At 42.9% G+C, this 15,932-nt stretch overlaps 1 protein-coding gene across 1 annotated transcript; it reads right to left on the bottom strand.

Annotated features, from left to right (window-relative positions):
* Positions 1–13,384: 13,384 nt before the first annotated feature.
* Positions 13,385–15,726, bottom strand: LOC116750997 (CDK-activating kinase assembly factor MAT1-like). Its single transcript, XM_032626492.1, is given in 4 exon segments — positions 13,385–13,462; positions 14,981–15,123; positions 15,235–15,591; positions 15,594–15,726. Coding segments are annotated over 4 exon segments (711 nt in total).
* Between the last annotated feature and the right edge of the window lie 206 nt (positions 15,727–15,932).

The raw sequence follows: 15,932 nt of genomic DNA on the forward strand, positions 1-15,932 counted from the left end.
AGAGCAAACCCTGAGCTGTATGAGTGTCTGATCCCCCAACTCAAGGTGGCAAATGGAATAGATGGAAGGTTTGCCCACCTCAGAGCCCCCAGGCCCACGGGAGATGGAGACCCTGTCGAAAGAGGGGGCCGTGAGGCTGAAAGGTCACCAGGGCCACCACAGGAAGCTCAGCCACCAAGATCAAATTTGAAGAGTATTTGATGACATGGGGAAATGCTTATAATTTTATACTAAGTGGAAAAATTGCATATTATGTGGTCTCAGTTATGTAAAATATACATGTAAAAAGATAACAAAGCCACACACCTAAATATTTTCCTGGCTTTTTTAACTTTTTAAAATTTTTTGGCCATGCCACGCAGCATATAGGATCTTTGTCCTCCAACCAGGGATCAAACCCGCGCCCCCCACCTTGGAAGCACGAAGTCTTAACCACTGGACCGCCTTTCCTGGCTTTTTGTTGCTTAGTAAGACTATAACTTTTTTTCTTCTATTGCATGAACTCATCATGCCATGGGCTTCTCCCCAGTTTCTTTTCTAAAGAAGAAGCATTGGGCCTGACAATCGCCTGTGCATTAAAGAAACCCATGATTTCTTGGATATGACTGCTTTGGTTAAGGCTGAAAAAAGTTTTCAAGTTAAAAAATATAAAAGAGTCAAATTAAAATATTCGAAAAAAAGTAAATTAAAATATTAAATAATATTTGCCTAGTTGTGGCAAACAACTGATGCTTAGGAAACTCTACATTAGGGTATTAACTTTAAAAAAATGTACCAATATCTGACTTGGTGAGGGATAATCCATTTCCACTCTTGAGATTCCTGCCCCAAAAAGGGTACCCACAGAAAGAATCAGAGAGAGGGACAGAGCTCCACAGTGAGCATGTGGAAGGCCCGGAGGCCCCTAAACAGAGGTCAACACTCAGCTCCCTCTTCTACCCTGGGTGAATCCATGAGGCTCCAGATGGAGTTCCTTCCTGGTCCAGTTGGCCTCCACCTTGGTCCAGATACTACTCATCTGCCACAGAACCTTGGTAACAGACCCCAGAAGACTGACGTCAAAGATGACATTTGAGATCATAACTACAGTGCATTCTAACTATATCTGAATCTCTTCCTCCTCCTAATAAAAGGTTTTCCTTAGATATTTAACAGAAATGAACCCCAAACTAACGAGAGAATGAAAGGAAATGCTATTTGTTAAATGCATACAGTGTGCCAAAAACTATATTAGAAACAGGATACACTTTATTTAATGCAGCCCTCACAACAACTAAGAGATGGATCTCACAGCAAACATTTGACAGATGAGAAAACTGAGCCTCAGAGAGTTTAAATAATTCATCCAAGGTTAGCCAGCTAGAAGTGGCCAAGCAAAGATTCAGACCTACCGAATCTGACACCCAAGCCCAAGGTCTTTGCACCAAACTACATCGCACCCTGCCTCTGAAAGGACTTACCTACGTACAGAAGGCAACGAGGAGGTAAGAGGAGGAGGGGGAACATAAGCTGAGGTTGACAAGTTTCCCAGTAGCTGACAATATTTCTCCCCAGATGTTTCAACATTGGGGAGACCCATGAGCCCAGAAAAAGAAAGTCAGAGAAGGAAAAGGAACAAAGGCTCAAAAGCAAAGGCATGGGGAAGCACTGTGGAATTAGCTTCCTGGCTCTGCACTTGTTGGGCCACTGCCTACTGGCCAGTATGTAAATGTGGGTTTCACCGCATATGAAATCAACAGACCCAGGTCTTCCATCTCTGCCAGACAGGCAACTCCAGCTGTAATCTAATCACACCCCTTAGAGCCCCAGCCAGCAATCTCTTTCCCTCACCCTGTCACACATGCCATCACGTTGCATCACAGATTCCCCTCACACGCACAGCCCCGGCAGGACACTGGGACCTGTCTTGGCCACACATCCACAGATCGGCAGGGTCAGCCCTGGTTCTGCACAGTGCACCAAGGCCAAAATAAGAGTGAGACACAGAGGGGCCCCTGCGGGTGGCAGGCCTGGCTGGCCGAGGGAGGTCAAGGTTTGGAGGCTTGCTCTTAACTAAGTTCCTTGCTACTGCCCACTGTGGATCTGCTCATGGAAAGTTATTAGGGATAAAAATGAAAGAAAAGAAAGGATCCAGGCATGATTCCTGAAATGCAATTATTTTTTTTTAAAGGAGTGAGAAAAAGTATAATAAAAACTCATCTGATGATCCAGATTTAAGATTTGACTGCTGTAATGAACTGTGTACCATTAACTGGCCTGATGCTTGGAAAGTCACAGAAGGGACTGCCTGATGCAAACTGCTTTGACACCATCACCCCGGGCTTGGAGTCAGCATGGGCTCATCTTCCCAAAGATTTCAGATGCCTCTGGAAATTTCAGGATGAGGATCAAGGAGAAATGGACTTTAGCACTTTTCATTTATATTGGGTCCCATGTTTCCATGTAGCTTATCTCCTTTGCTTCCACGGTAATCTGTGAGGCAAGTAAGCCCACTGTTATTGTCTTTTCTTTTCTTTTCTTTTTTTTTGGCTACACCACACGGCTTGCAGGATCTTAGTTCCCTGACCAGGGACTGAACTTGGGCCCCCAGCAGTGAAAGCTCAGAGTCCTAACCAATGGACCACCAGAGAATTCCCGTATTGTCTTCTTTTAACTAATGAGGAAAGGAAAGTCCAGCGGCCCCACAGTCCTACAAGTACTTTGTGACAGAACTGAGACCGGAACTAAAATCTGGAAGCGTGTACTCCCATTACCAGTTATAGGAAACTAGGTCATTGAGACCACCTGCCATTCTACTGAAGATAATTAGCAATGTTGCAGAACAAGCAAATTCTTAAATGAGCAAGTGGAAGAAATTTATGAATTTTCTTGTAATATATAAAGAAGAGAAATATGGCTAATCTCTGTCTGTCACTTTCCCTGGCACATTTAAAATTGGAAGATTATTAATAGACTCAAAGGCAGTAACAAGATTACCCTGCCCCTCTTCTTGGTAAATGTCAAAACAAATTATTACTTTTTATTATTACTATTAGTCCTATATAGTGACTGCTTTGCCTCAGGTGGGAGGATTTATCACTAAAGCATGCAAAGGTAGAATAAACTGAAAGGAAAATCTATATGTGCTTTTTTTTAGAAGTGGTTTCATTGTAAGAATTTTGTCTGCCAGAATATCTTTTGAGAAAGAAAAGGGGTAAATCCAGTGAAATATATTGTCAGCTTAAGTTGTTGTTGTTGTTGATAAACACTTGTTTATGTTTTTAATAAAACTGAAGATTATTCAAAGTAAAAAGCAAAACAAACAAAAAACGTGCTTAAAGACATCAGAGAGCTAACAAAATAATACAGAATTACCAGCCAGGATACAAGGGAAGAAGGAAGTCCAGAGCAGTGAGCCCATTCTTCGAGCTGCTTTAAGACCTGGGGGCAATTGCTAATTCTGCAAGTGACGGCTGAGAGGCTGAGTGGCACTTCTGACAGCCTCAAAGGGAAAAGGGAGCAGAGAGGGAATCTGAGGCCCACCAAGAGTAGGATTGGGACTTGCCTTGGATTGGAACTCCAAAGGGATGCTCTCTACAAGTAAGTGCAAACCAGAAGTAGACAGGCCCTTGCAGAGACTACAGCTCAGCTTTAGGTATTCCAAAGCCCTGAAGTTAGATTTAAGTAATCCTTGATTGTTGGTGGCCCAGGAACCTGGCAGAAGCAAACACAAACCTTCTCAGAAGGAACGTTATAGGTCTCAAACTGATTCTGCAAGCAATTTTGCAAAAACAATGCCCAACACACAATAAAAAATACTAAGGCATAAAGGACACAAAGCAGTATTTTAAAAAAAAAGAAAAACAGGAAAATCAACAAACAATAGAAACAGACCCACATAAGCTCTAGATATTTGCATTAAAGTAATTATGCTTACCACATTCTAGGAAATAAAAGAAGTAAAACATAAAACTGAGAATTTTGGCAGAGAACTGAACTCTATAAACAGAGCCAAACAGATATGTTAGAAATGAAAAACATGATAACTAAAATTAACAACTCAAAGGATAGTTTTAGTTTAAAGAAAAAATTGGTGAACTATATTAGGTCAGAAGAAATTATCAGAAAACAGTAGGAAAGACAAAAGGATAGCAATACAGAAGATAGGGCAAGAGACGTAAAAGACAGTGAGATCTCACATGTGTGTTATTAAGAGCTCAGGGAGAAGAGAGAGGGAAAATGTCAGGAGCAATATTTGAAGAGATAACAGCTGAGAATTTTCCAAAAGTGATCAAAGACATCATCATACCACAAATTCAAGAAGCCTTATACAAATCCCAAGCAGGATAAATAAAAAGAGGTCCACACTTAGGCACATTTCTTTTAAAAGACTGCTGAAAACCAAAGATGAAGAGAAAATCTTAAAAGCAGCTAGAGGGGCAAAAAAGATGGATTACCTAAAAAATAGGAGCTGGAATCAGGCATTCAGCTGACCTTCCATCAGCAACAATGGAAACCAGAAGGCTATAAGACTGCATCTTCAATTGGTCAAAAGAACTCAAGTCCCCATCTACAAATCTAGCGCTCTTTCTGCTATACTATGTTGCCACCCAAGCTTTCATTTCTTAGTGGCTTCTAGAGCTAGACAAACCTGAGTTCAAATGCTAGCCATTGGATGCCAAGCCTCTGCTATCTTTCCGTACAACACGGAAGAGAAAAATTTAATAGAAAATGTATAAGCAAAAAAAAAAAAAAAAAAAAAAAAAAGAAAATGTATAAGCGTCTGGTACTTAACAGCTCAACACAATTGAATCCCTGCTCCCTCATTTTTTTTTTTTGTTTCTCCCTGAGACTCTGATATCCCCTCAAATAAGCATCATTGCTAAATTTTGTTCCCCTTCTCTCGTTTTTTCTTGTACGGTTCAAGTCCTTGTGATTTGCTGAACCATAGTTCCATTACACGTATTTAAATTTTCTTAGAGAATGGTCAGCTTTCTCTCACCATCCTGAGTGGTATTTCTTCTTGAGCTCTCCCTATCTGTCCTGTCTGGATCACTCAATTACAGCCCCTCTAAGGCAGAGCTCATCGCTCTGGCCATCCCGCCTCCTGACTGCCACACATGTGAGGTTGATGACCACTTGTCTTTTCTGCAGTGATGCATCAGATACCTGACTGCCTTAAGGTTGGAGTGTAGCTATATTCTGGAAGACCAAAAGCATGAACTTGACCATGGCAAACCTAGAGCTCCAGGAAGACAGTAGCTCCTCACTCAATCACATGACAGTAGGACACCAGTTAACAGTTAGTGAGAACCTACCACGGATCAGGCGTTGCATTGAGCACGGCCAATGCAGAGGTAAGACATGGTGCCCGCCCCCAAGACACTCCCAGTCCACTGAGGAACAAACCATTTCAACAAGTACCAAAATAAGGCGTGATCGAGTTAGAAGGAGGGGGAAACTAACTTGAGCAAAGAAAAGACTAGTCCTGAGCCCTCTTGTGTTTCTCTCTTCTTAATCTCATCCACTGCCATGGTTTTATTTACCATCTGTACACTGATGGACTCCACATCTGTACAACTCCAGACCCAGAAGACAACTGCCCATTAGAAACCTGGATGGCTATAAGAATCTAAGACTTAACACATTTATAAGAGAGCTATTGAGTTCCTGCTTCATATCCCTCACCCCACTCACACACACACACACACACACACACACACACACACGCCTGATTTTCTTCAAGTCTTCCCCACCCCCAGAGATGATACTAGTTACCTAAGTCAGGCACTTAAGTACTGAGGTGTTATTCTCAATTCTCCCTTTCCTTCATTCCCCCCAAATCCCATCAGCCCAGTATTGGGCTCTATTTCTAAAATGATCTTATTTATGAGTTTGAGTCCATGAGTTCATTTTCTTCCACCAGAATGTTATCTTCCTAAATGCAGGAACTTTGTTGTTCTTTTGGTTTTTGTGTGGTTTATTTTTACTACTGCATCTCAACGGTGGAACAGTGACTGTCGCTGAACGGGTCCTCAATAAATGTGTGTTACCAGCTAAGAATGTCAGGGAGGGTGTCAGCGGGGAGGTGATATTTGAGCTGGGTCATGAAATATAAGTGTCAACTACTGGAGAAGGAGGAAGGGAACGCCTGGAAGAGGAAATAGTGTGAGCAAAGACAGAGAAGCGATAAAAAGGGCAAAGTATCTGAGAGGCCCAGACCCAGAAGTCAGGCATGCTGTGTTCAAATTCTAGCTCGGCCCCTAGCTCTGTAACCTTTTGAAAAGTGGTTTCCCGATCTGAGGAAAAGGGAATTAATTCTAGTACACGCTTCGTAGGACTATGCAGGGAATTAAGTGAGAATGGGCAAAGCACACTGTGAGTATGCCATGAGTGGTAATGCTATTAATACGAATTAATAATAATTACACATGTATAATGAGTCACAGTTTTAATCATTTGATGTGGCTAGAATGTGGGGTGCATGAGAAGCTTCTGGGAGATGTGACTAGATGGTCAGGTTGGAGTCAGAACACTTGAGGTCAGGGGACCCTCAAAATCAGGTAGCAGCAGTGGCCAAGTGACCACAGCTCTGCAAATTGTTCTGTCACTCAAAGCGTTAGGGGATCAGCAAACTCTCACCTGAAAGCGTCCTTCTGCTCTGACACAAGCTAAAGAGCAGTCAGCTAACGTAGGCAGTTCTCAGTGACGACAGTGGCGTATTAGTTGTCTATGGCTGCATAACAAATTATCCCAAATCTTGGCAGCTTAGAAAACAATGAACACAAGAGGGAAGACATATGGGAACATATGTATATGTATAGCTGATTCACTTTGTTATAAAGCAGAAACTAACACACCATTGTAAAGCAATTATACCCCAATAAAGATGGTTAAAAAAAAAAAGAAAACAATGAACATTTATTATGTCATACAGTTTCTGTGGGTCAGGAATACAGGAACAACTTAGCAGGGTCATTCTGGCTTGGGGGGTCTCTCGTGAGGTTGAAGTCAGTTACAGTCATCTGAAGGCTTAACTGGGGCTGGAAGGTTCACTTTTAAGACTTTTCACCTGGTTAGCAAGTTCATGGCTGTTGGCAGGAGGCCTTAGTTACTTGCCACATAGACCACAGGGCTGCTTGAGTGTCCTTACAATATGGCAACTAGTTTCCCTCAGAGCAAGTGGTCTGAAAGAGAGCAAGGAGAAAGTCACAATGTCTTTCATGACCTAGCACCAGAGGTCATATAGTCATTTCTAAATACCTTATGGGTTACCAGCTCAGCCCTACTCATTGTGAGAGGGACTGGGGGCCTCAGTTCTTCCCCACTTGGCCTCTTATCCTTCCAGAATACCAGGAAGCAAGGATCATTGAGGGCCATCTTGGGAACTGGTTACCACAGCTGGCTAGAATGGAACTGAATTTTTCCTTACTTCCCCATAGATGGAAACAAATAACAATGCTGGAAGAAAAAGTACAAAAATAAAAAGCAGAACAGGACTGCTGAAGGAATAAAGTAATAATAATAGTATAATAATAACAATAATAGCTACTGTTTACTGAGTGCTCCCCTTATATTGAACAAAGACCAAGACCTGAATAAAGTAATAATAATAGTATAATAATAACAATAATAGCTACTGTTTACTGAGTGCTCCCCTTATATTGAACAAAGACCAAGACCTGAATAAAGTAATAATAATAGTATAATAATAACAATAATAGCTACTGTTTACTGAGTGCTCCCCTTATATTGAACAAAGACCAAGACCTTTCCATGCTCCATCACAGCAGTTGACAAACTATGGTCTGTGGGTCAAATCTGGCCCACAAACAGGTTTTGGGAAGAAAGTCTTAATGGAACTCAGCCACACCCATTCGAATATGTACTGTCTATGGCTGCTTTCACCTACAACAGCAGCCGAGCAGTTGTAACAGAACCCTTATGGTCTACAAAACCAAAAATATTTACTATCTGGCCCTTTAGAGAAAAAGTTTACCACCCTGGGCTCTATCTCATTAAAACCTCATAAAAACCCCATGAGGCATATGTATATGTATAACTGATTCACTTTGCTATGGGGCAGAAACTAACACACCTTTGTAAAGCAATTATACCCCAATAAAGATGTTAAAAAAAAAAAACCCATGAGGTTAAAAACAATTGTTTACAAAATTTAAAAACCCCTGAAGTAAGTGGTATTACTTTCCCCATTTTATAGATGAAGAAACGGAGCATCAGATGTTAAGTGACTTGTCCAAGATGGTATTTATTGCAAGGTTCCTATCAGGGAGCCCGATCTCACGGTCTGGGTTACACTGGGCTTGGACTCTCGGAGATGCTGGCTTTTCCAAGGAGCCATGTGACCTTGAGCAATTACTTAATGTCTTGCTCCTCATTTTTCTCTGCTAGGGATAGATTTTAAAATGTCTGTCCACGGGGAGTGGGAAAGGTAAGCTGGGATGAAATGAGAGAGTGGCATGGACATATATACCCTACCAAATGTAAAATAGATAGCTAGTGGGAAGCAGCCGCATAGAACAGGGAGATCAGCCTGGGGCTTTGTGACCACCTAGAGGGGTGGGATAGGGAGGGTGGGAGGGAGGGAGACACAAGAGGGAAGAGAGATGGGAACATATGTATATGTATAACTGATTCACTTTGTTATAAAGCAGAAACTAGCACAACATTGTAAAGCAATTATACTCCAATAAAGATGTTAAAAATAAATAAATAAATAAAATGTCTGTCCAACCATTTTACGGGAAGGTCAAATGATAAATATAAAAGTGGAATGAAAAAAGAGCAAACACTTCAACAAAAAGAATTAGTATCCTTAGCATGTGATGCTAAGGCTTACAAAGAGAAAGAGCTCTGGGAGAAACTCCTAGAGGAGAAGTAGCTCAGTTATCCCTGCAACACAGACCACCCAAAACGTAATGGCTTAAAGCAACAACAATTTATTACTTTTCGTGACTTTGTAGGTTGGCTGGATGGTTCCTTTGCTCGTTCCCCCTGAACTCACTTATGCAGCTGCATTCAGCTAGAGCAGCACTTCTCAACTAGGGGTGATCTTTCCACCCAGGGGACACTCGGGAATGTCTGGAGACATTGTTGATGGGTGCTACTTTCATCTAGCAGGTAGAGGCCAGAGATAATGCAAAACATCCTATGGTACACAGGAACCAAATATCAATAGTGCTGAGGTTGAGAAACCCAAACTAGAGAGTCACCGGAGCCAGGAAAGTCAAGATGCCCTCACTCACATGTCTGGCATTGGTGCTGGCAGCTGGCTAGGGGCCTCAGCTCTCCCTCACATGGCCTGTCATCCTCCAGGAGGCCAGCCCAACCTCCTTCCATCATGGTCTCAGGGCAGAGTGCCAAAAGGGCCAGGGTGGGCCTTCCCTGGTGGCGCAGTGGTTGAGAGTCCGCCTGCCGATGCAGGGGACACAGGGTCGAGCCCTTGCCCGGGAAGACCCCACATGCCGCGGAGCAACAAAGCTCGTGTGCCACAACTACTGAGTCTGCACTCTAGAGCCTGTGAGCCACAGCTACTGAGCCCAGGTGCCACAACTACTGAAGCCCGCAGGCCTGGAGCCTGGGCCCGCAACAAGAAAAGCCACTGCAATGAGAAGCCCGCGCACCACAACAAGAGAAAGCCCGCATGCAGCAACGAAGACCCAACATAGCCAAAAATAAAAACAAATAAATAAGTTTATTTTTTAAAAAAAGAAATGGGAGGGAAGTTCATATTAAATAAAATGGTTTTTTAAGGCTAAAAAAATTACTAGCAGAGCCCATTTAGAGTTTTTTTTTGCGGTACGCGGGCCTCTCACTGTTGTGGCCTCTCCCGTTGTGGAGCACAGGCTCCGGACGCGCAGGCCCAGCGGCCATGGCTCACGGGCCTAGCCGCTCCGCGGCACGTGGGATCTTCCCGGACCGGGGCACAAACCCGTGTCCCCTGCATCAGCAGGTGGACTCTCAACCACTGCGCCACCAGGGAAGCCCTGGAATCTTTTTTAAAAAGTGATACAAATGAACTTATTTACAAAACAGAAATAGACCCACAGACATAGAAAACAAACTTATGGTTACCAAAGGGGAAGGGGGAGGAGAGAGGGATAAATTAGGAGTTTTGCCATACACCTGAAACAACACTGTAAATCAACTCTACTTCAATAAAAATAAAATAAAATAATAAATACATTTTTTAAAAGAAGCAGAATGGGACAACACTGCTACCGGTGAGTGCCAGCAGAAAGCACGCAGAGTGCAATAAGAACCCCTGTCTTTCAAACCACCCCCACCTACACACACACACACACACACACACACACACACACACACCGTGCTCTGCAGCCTTCAGGCAAAACCAGAGGCAGGACACAGTCAAGTTCCCAGGCTCCCCTTGTGTCCCATCTGATAACTATGCCTCTGGTTTTTTGTTTTTGTGTATTCTGGAAATTACTGAGACAGCTTGTGAGCTGAATACCTCAAGAGTGCTACACAGGGGAACACTGAAGGCTGCGCTGTCCCGATGTACCAGGGAGCCTCTGGCTGGAGGGGAAACTGCAAGAACAAGGTCTCTCCCACCTCCCGCTCCAGGAACCCTCCCGCCCAGGGCCAGATGGGTCCTCAAGCTCTTGATGGAGGAGGGAGATGTGTGACCCCCAACAGTGGCCACTCAATTCCAGACAACATGAACTTTTCCTGATTCTTAGATAAACCACATGATCCAACAAAAGGACCCATCTTTATTCAGCACAAAAATGGCTCAGCAGCCTGAGATATTCACCATCTCCAAGGCAGGGACTAAATGGGCCACTGGAGAGCGGGGTCACAGATTTAGGAGAGGAGGAGGTCGGAGGACTTTACTGGCATTAAAGTAATCTTTCTGATCATTGGCCCGATCTTTGCACTGTAGAGGCAGCTTGCCAAGGTAGCGAGGCCCTCTCACTGGAGTTATGCCGGCAAGAGGCAAGACATTAACAACCAATTGCTGGGGCATTTAGGAACTACACAGAGAATTTAAACACAGCAGTTTCCAAACAGGCGCCACCATGAAGACAGGAGGCCTCCCCTGCACTCAGTCCTTCTATTTTATGAATTGGGATTCTTCATAAAATGATCATTTTCAAGAAAGGTTCCATTGCTTTAAAACAAAACTTTGAAAACAACTGAACTGGATGACTGCTAAGGTTCCTTCCTATTTTCAGACTCCTTGTTCTGGGTATTAAGTATCTGCGTGCCCAGAATAGTCGATAATACCTGAACCATAATCAACCTCCTTATAATAACCTCTAATATATGAATATAAACTATCCTACAGCATAAACAACCCAACATGACACTGATTTCACCTTCCACTGAAAAAGTTAAGTTCAACCTCCTTGGCTTGAACAGGGGTGGCAGAGCTGCTTCATTATTTACCTTTTACTCTTTGTCGCTATGAGAAAATGGTGATGACATCTTTTTGGCCAGATGGAACTGATGGGAGATTTATGGAGCAGCTGAGAACTGTCAAAGCCAGGCCAGGCCGATCCCACAAGACAATGACCATGGCCTTTTCATCAAGGAGCACGTTGCTTTCTGGAATCCACTAACACAAGAGGTTCATATCTACCCAGTCATCAGCAAGATTATCCCAACACCCCACCAGCTGCCGCCACCCAATCCGGGGGCCTCCGTTCCTGCTCTTGAGGGATGACATGTGAGTGCACAGGACTTACCCATCACCCATCATCACACCACACCACCCCCGCCCCAGTCTGGCACCCACAGCCCTCCCAGAGTGGGAAACTTCATCCAATGCCTTCTCCGTTACAGAGATTTCAGAAATTAGTCACAGAAAGGAGGGAGGGAAGACAGTGGAGGTTTCCTGAAGGAACCAGTAACAAGATCTGGGCTGTTTCACCTCAAGGTCACAACAGCTCAGACTGTCCCTGAGTTAGCACTGAGTGGTCAAGAATGAAATCAACCTCTGCAAACCCTCCACTGACTTGTCCACCATCTACTTTGTACAAAGAGCTTCCTTAAGGCGGGGCCTCCAGCAGATGGGCCTCCCCATTCACTGAGCCTTTCTCTTTGGAAATTTTGATCCTTTCCCCACCGCCAGCCTCAGAAGATGGTCCCAGTGCCCACCCATTATCAGAAAGAGGCGAAGGAATTGGAGACCAGAGTCCAGCATTTGTTTGAAACAAGGGCTTAGAAGAGCTTCCCATCCTTATCTTGTAAAGATACACGCATGGACTCCTGTGGTTTTGGTGATCATATGCCCTACTCCGCATAGGACAGTCCCAGTTTGTTCCTCTTGTTGTCCCAGAATTGTCACTGATATCACTGCCTTTCACTCTCAGAAGTCCCTGTTTGGACAATAAACTAGGCAGTCCCTCTACCTTTGGCCCAGTCACCACCTATGCTTTTCAGTAAGAATCTGGAAAGCCACAGGTAGCCCGGCAAGCCAAGAGATGTGGGGATTTAAAAAAAAAAAAAAGCCAGAGATAACATATATTTCAAAATTAAATTTTAAAAAGCCAAAGCCAAAGAGCGGCGATGTTCGTTAGTTTGTAACAGGGAAACATGGAAACAATCCAAATGTCTATCAATAGGAAATGGTTTAATCAGTCAAGGCTTGTAATATGGAATACTCTCCATCCATTTAAAAGAAAAAGGTGGATCTATATGTACTAACATGGAAAGATCTCCAAGGCAGTTTGGTAAGAGAAAAATAGCAAATGGTTGATCAATGCAACAGGAATGATCCCAGTTGTCTTTTCTTTGTACTTGTGAGTATAGATGTATGAAAGGTCTAGAACAACACCGTCTAACAGGAATATAATGTGAGCCACTATGTAAATTAAAATTTTCAAGATCCATATTTTTACAAAGTGAGATTTATCTCGTGGAACCCAATGTATCTAAAATATGATGTAAATCAATATAAAAAATTATTAATCTTATTTTGCTTATTTTGTACTAAATCCTCAAAATTGCACTTACAGCAATCTCAATTCTTAGGACCCACATTTCAAGGGCTCAAAAGCCACATGTGGCTTATGGTTATGGTATTATTCAACAGCTCAGTGCTAGAAGGATGCATACCAGGTAACAAGTTATCTCTGGAGAGGAAAGTGAGATTAGGAAAATGGAGTGATTTGTCTAGGATTTTGAAATTTTTACAATGAGGATATATTCACTACTTATATAATTTTATAAAACAACAAGAACTGGACATTTTTAAAAATAAGGAGCCAGAACATGAGATGTGAAACAAACAAAATCTATGAATGAGCTTTGTGGAAACACAGTATTAAAATCAATGCATCAAAAATAAATAAATAAGAATAAAATCAATTAATCAGCCAAAGAGTGTCTGCATTTTTGTTAAGTTTGGCCACAGCCAGCCTCAAGAGCCATGGGGCTGCACTAGCCTGCCCAGCCGCTGAAAGCCAGCTTCCTGAGGGCCGCTTTGCTTGTTCTCCACCTAGAAACGGGAGCCACGGTGCATCCCTGAGGAGTCTGTCACATCAGAGAGACGGGACACTGCTCTCAAATACTTAGACTGAAGCTCTGTCAATGCGCACACAGGAAAACCTGTGCCATCAGAATAGCCTGGGGAGCCTGTTTTAAAAGCAGACTCTCGAGCCCGGCAAAATAGGTGTTTCTGAGGCGGGGCCCAAGAATCTGTAATATACAAGAACTCCAGGGGATTCCTAAGCCCAGCTAGGACACAAAAGAACATCCTTCTCTTCTAGCCAACTTTCCACTGCCAGATTCCTGGCTAGAATCTGATTCCACCTAGAATCGTGCTGCCAAAAACCGGTGGAAGATAGGAAGTCCACTCAGAACTCCCCTGCCCCACCCTACAGGAAGATGATCTTCTTTCACTGTACGTACTGAATGATGCTTAAAGACCCCGCAACTTAGAAACAGGCCATCTCTTGGTAAAGACTGCCTTATCCAGAATCAGCCCTGCTTCTAACGCTCCAAATCAAAGACTCCGGCTGGTGGACCAAGGCCTGCCCTCAGCCCCTGTTCCTATTGTGGGAATGCAAAAGGTGTTTCTTTCTACTTCCACCATCCAGGAGACTGGGACATCCGGGTGGAAGGTTTTCCCTTAAGGTGAGACCTTGTGTCTATTTGGTTTTTGTTTTTTACATCCTTTTTTTTCCTTCTCTTAAAACAAACCAAACATGCAATTCACTGTTTAAAAGGGTGGAGGGCGCGTGGAGGCAATTTCTTTTTTTTTTTTTTTTTTTCCCATTTCAAAAAGCTTTATTGGGTAGTGCTTGTTTAGAACATTTACATTTAATGTAATTACTGATACAGTTAAGATTAAATCTACCACCATGCTATTTGTTTCCTAATTATATCATTTCTTTATTTTTTGCCTCTCTTTTCCTGCTCTCCTTTTCATTAATGGAGTATTTTTAATGATCTCATTATTTACTCTGCTACTGGCTTACTGACTATCCCTCTTTGCTTTACATTTGTAGCTGTTGCTCTAGGGTTTATGCTAAATATCTCCAAATACTATTATACCTCTTCATGTATAGTGTAGGAACATTACAACAGCAAAGTTTTTCCCTCTTCCTATCCTTTGTACTAACTGTTGTACATTTTATTTTTGTGTTATTATTCATGGACATTTCCATAATCTTTCAAATGTATTTTTAAAATAAATTTATTTTATTTCTTTATTTTTGGCTGTGTTGGGTCTTTGTTGCTGTGCGTGGGCTTTCTCTAGTTGTGGCGAGTGGGGGCTATTCTTCATTGCGGTGCGTGGGCTTCTCACCGCGGTGGCTTCTCTTGCTGCGGAGCACGGGCTCTAGACACGCGGGCTTCAGTAGTTGTGGCACGTGGTCTTCAGTAGCTGTGGCTCATGGGCTCTAGAGTGCAGGCACAGGGGCTTAGTTGCTCCACGGCATGTGGGATCTTCCCGGACCAGGGCTCAAACCCATGTCCCCTGCATTGGCAGGCGTATTCTCAACCACTGTGCCACCAGGGAAGCCCCAAGTCTTCCTAGCATCTCAAGCTCAGGAACTTGTGGTCCACAAGTCTCTACTTGCAGTGGTTGGTATTCATATAGAGCTTCCTCAAGCTTTTGAATGGGTGCTAATGAAATATGTTGACCCATTTTGATGTCTGTGGAAAGTGTCACTGGTTTTATAGGTTTAGGTTTTTCAAGTTGCATTTCCAACTGGGTAGATCTATGTTTATGCTGAGCCAAAAGTAGAGCAACAGGGAGATCAGAACTCTCCAGTTCATCTAAAAAAGCCTGCTTATTCTTCCTTTTTAGAATCTGCCGCAGTTGTTCTTCTTTTTGTATAAATAGTCTTCTTTGTTCATTTTCCTGTCGTTCTACCTCTAAAGCTTCTTCCAATTCCTCCTGTTCCCGAGTCGGCTTTAACTTATTTTTCTGAATGACATCTTTGTTTTCCTTTTGGTCTATCTCCATTTTCTTTTCGGTGTTGTCCAAATCCATGTTGTTGGTCAGGTTGAAAACAATTTCCTCCACTTCTTCCAGGAAATCATTATATTCTCTTAGACTAGGAAAGTCTTCTTCCCTTTTATTGTATATCTTTAGCACGTTTTTCTGAATCTCAACTTCCTGTCAACAGTAGGATCTTCAAAGAGTTGTACCCTGAAGTTGCTCTTTCTAAGTGGAGTGCCACACTCAGGACAGTTTCCAGCTCCTCTCACAAACCTCTCCCCACACCGCTGGGGAGGCAATTTCTTCAAAGGCATATTCCCAATAGTGAAAAGTTATTGCTTACATGTGTATAATATCTTTCCCCTGGTTTCTGGTTATTCTGGTCAATAACCTGAAATTGACAGGTGTGATTATCCTCATTAAAAAAAAAAGAAAGAAAGAAAGGAGGTTAAGCGAGTTGGGGACGTGTGGGGAGGGAGAAATTAACCTTTACCCTCCCTGTTTGGTCTTGAGCTAGGTA

The sequence above is a fragment of the Phocoena sinus genome, chromosome 3, assembly GCF_008692025.1.
Source record: "Phocoena sinus isolate mPhoSin1 chromosome 3, mPhoSin1.pri, whole genome shotgun sequence".
NCBI classification, from domain to species: domain Eukaryota; kingdom Metazoa; phylum Chordata; class Mammalia; order Artiodactyla; family Phocoenidae; genus Phocoena; species Phocoena sinus.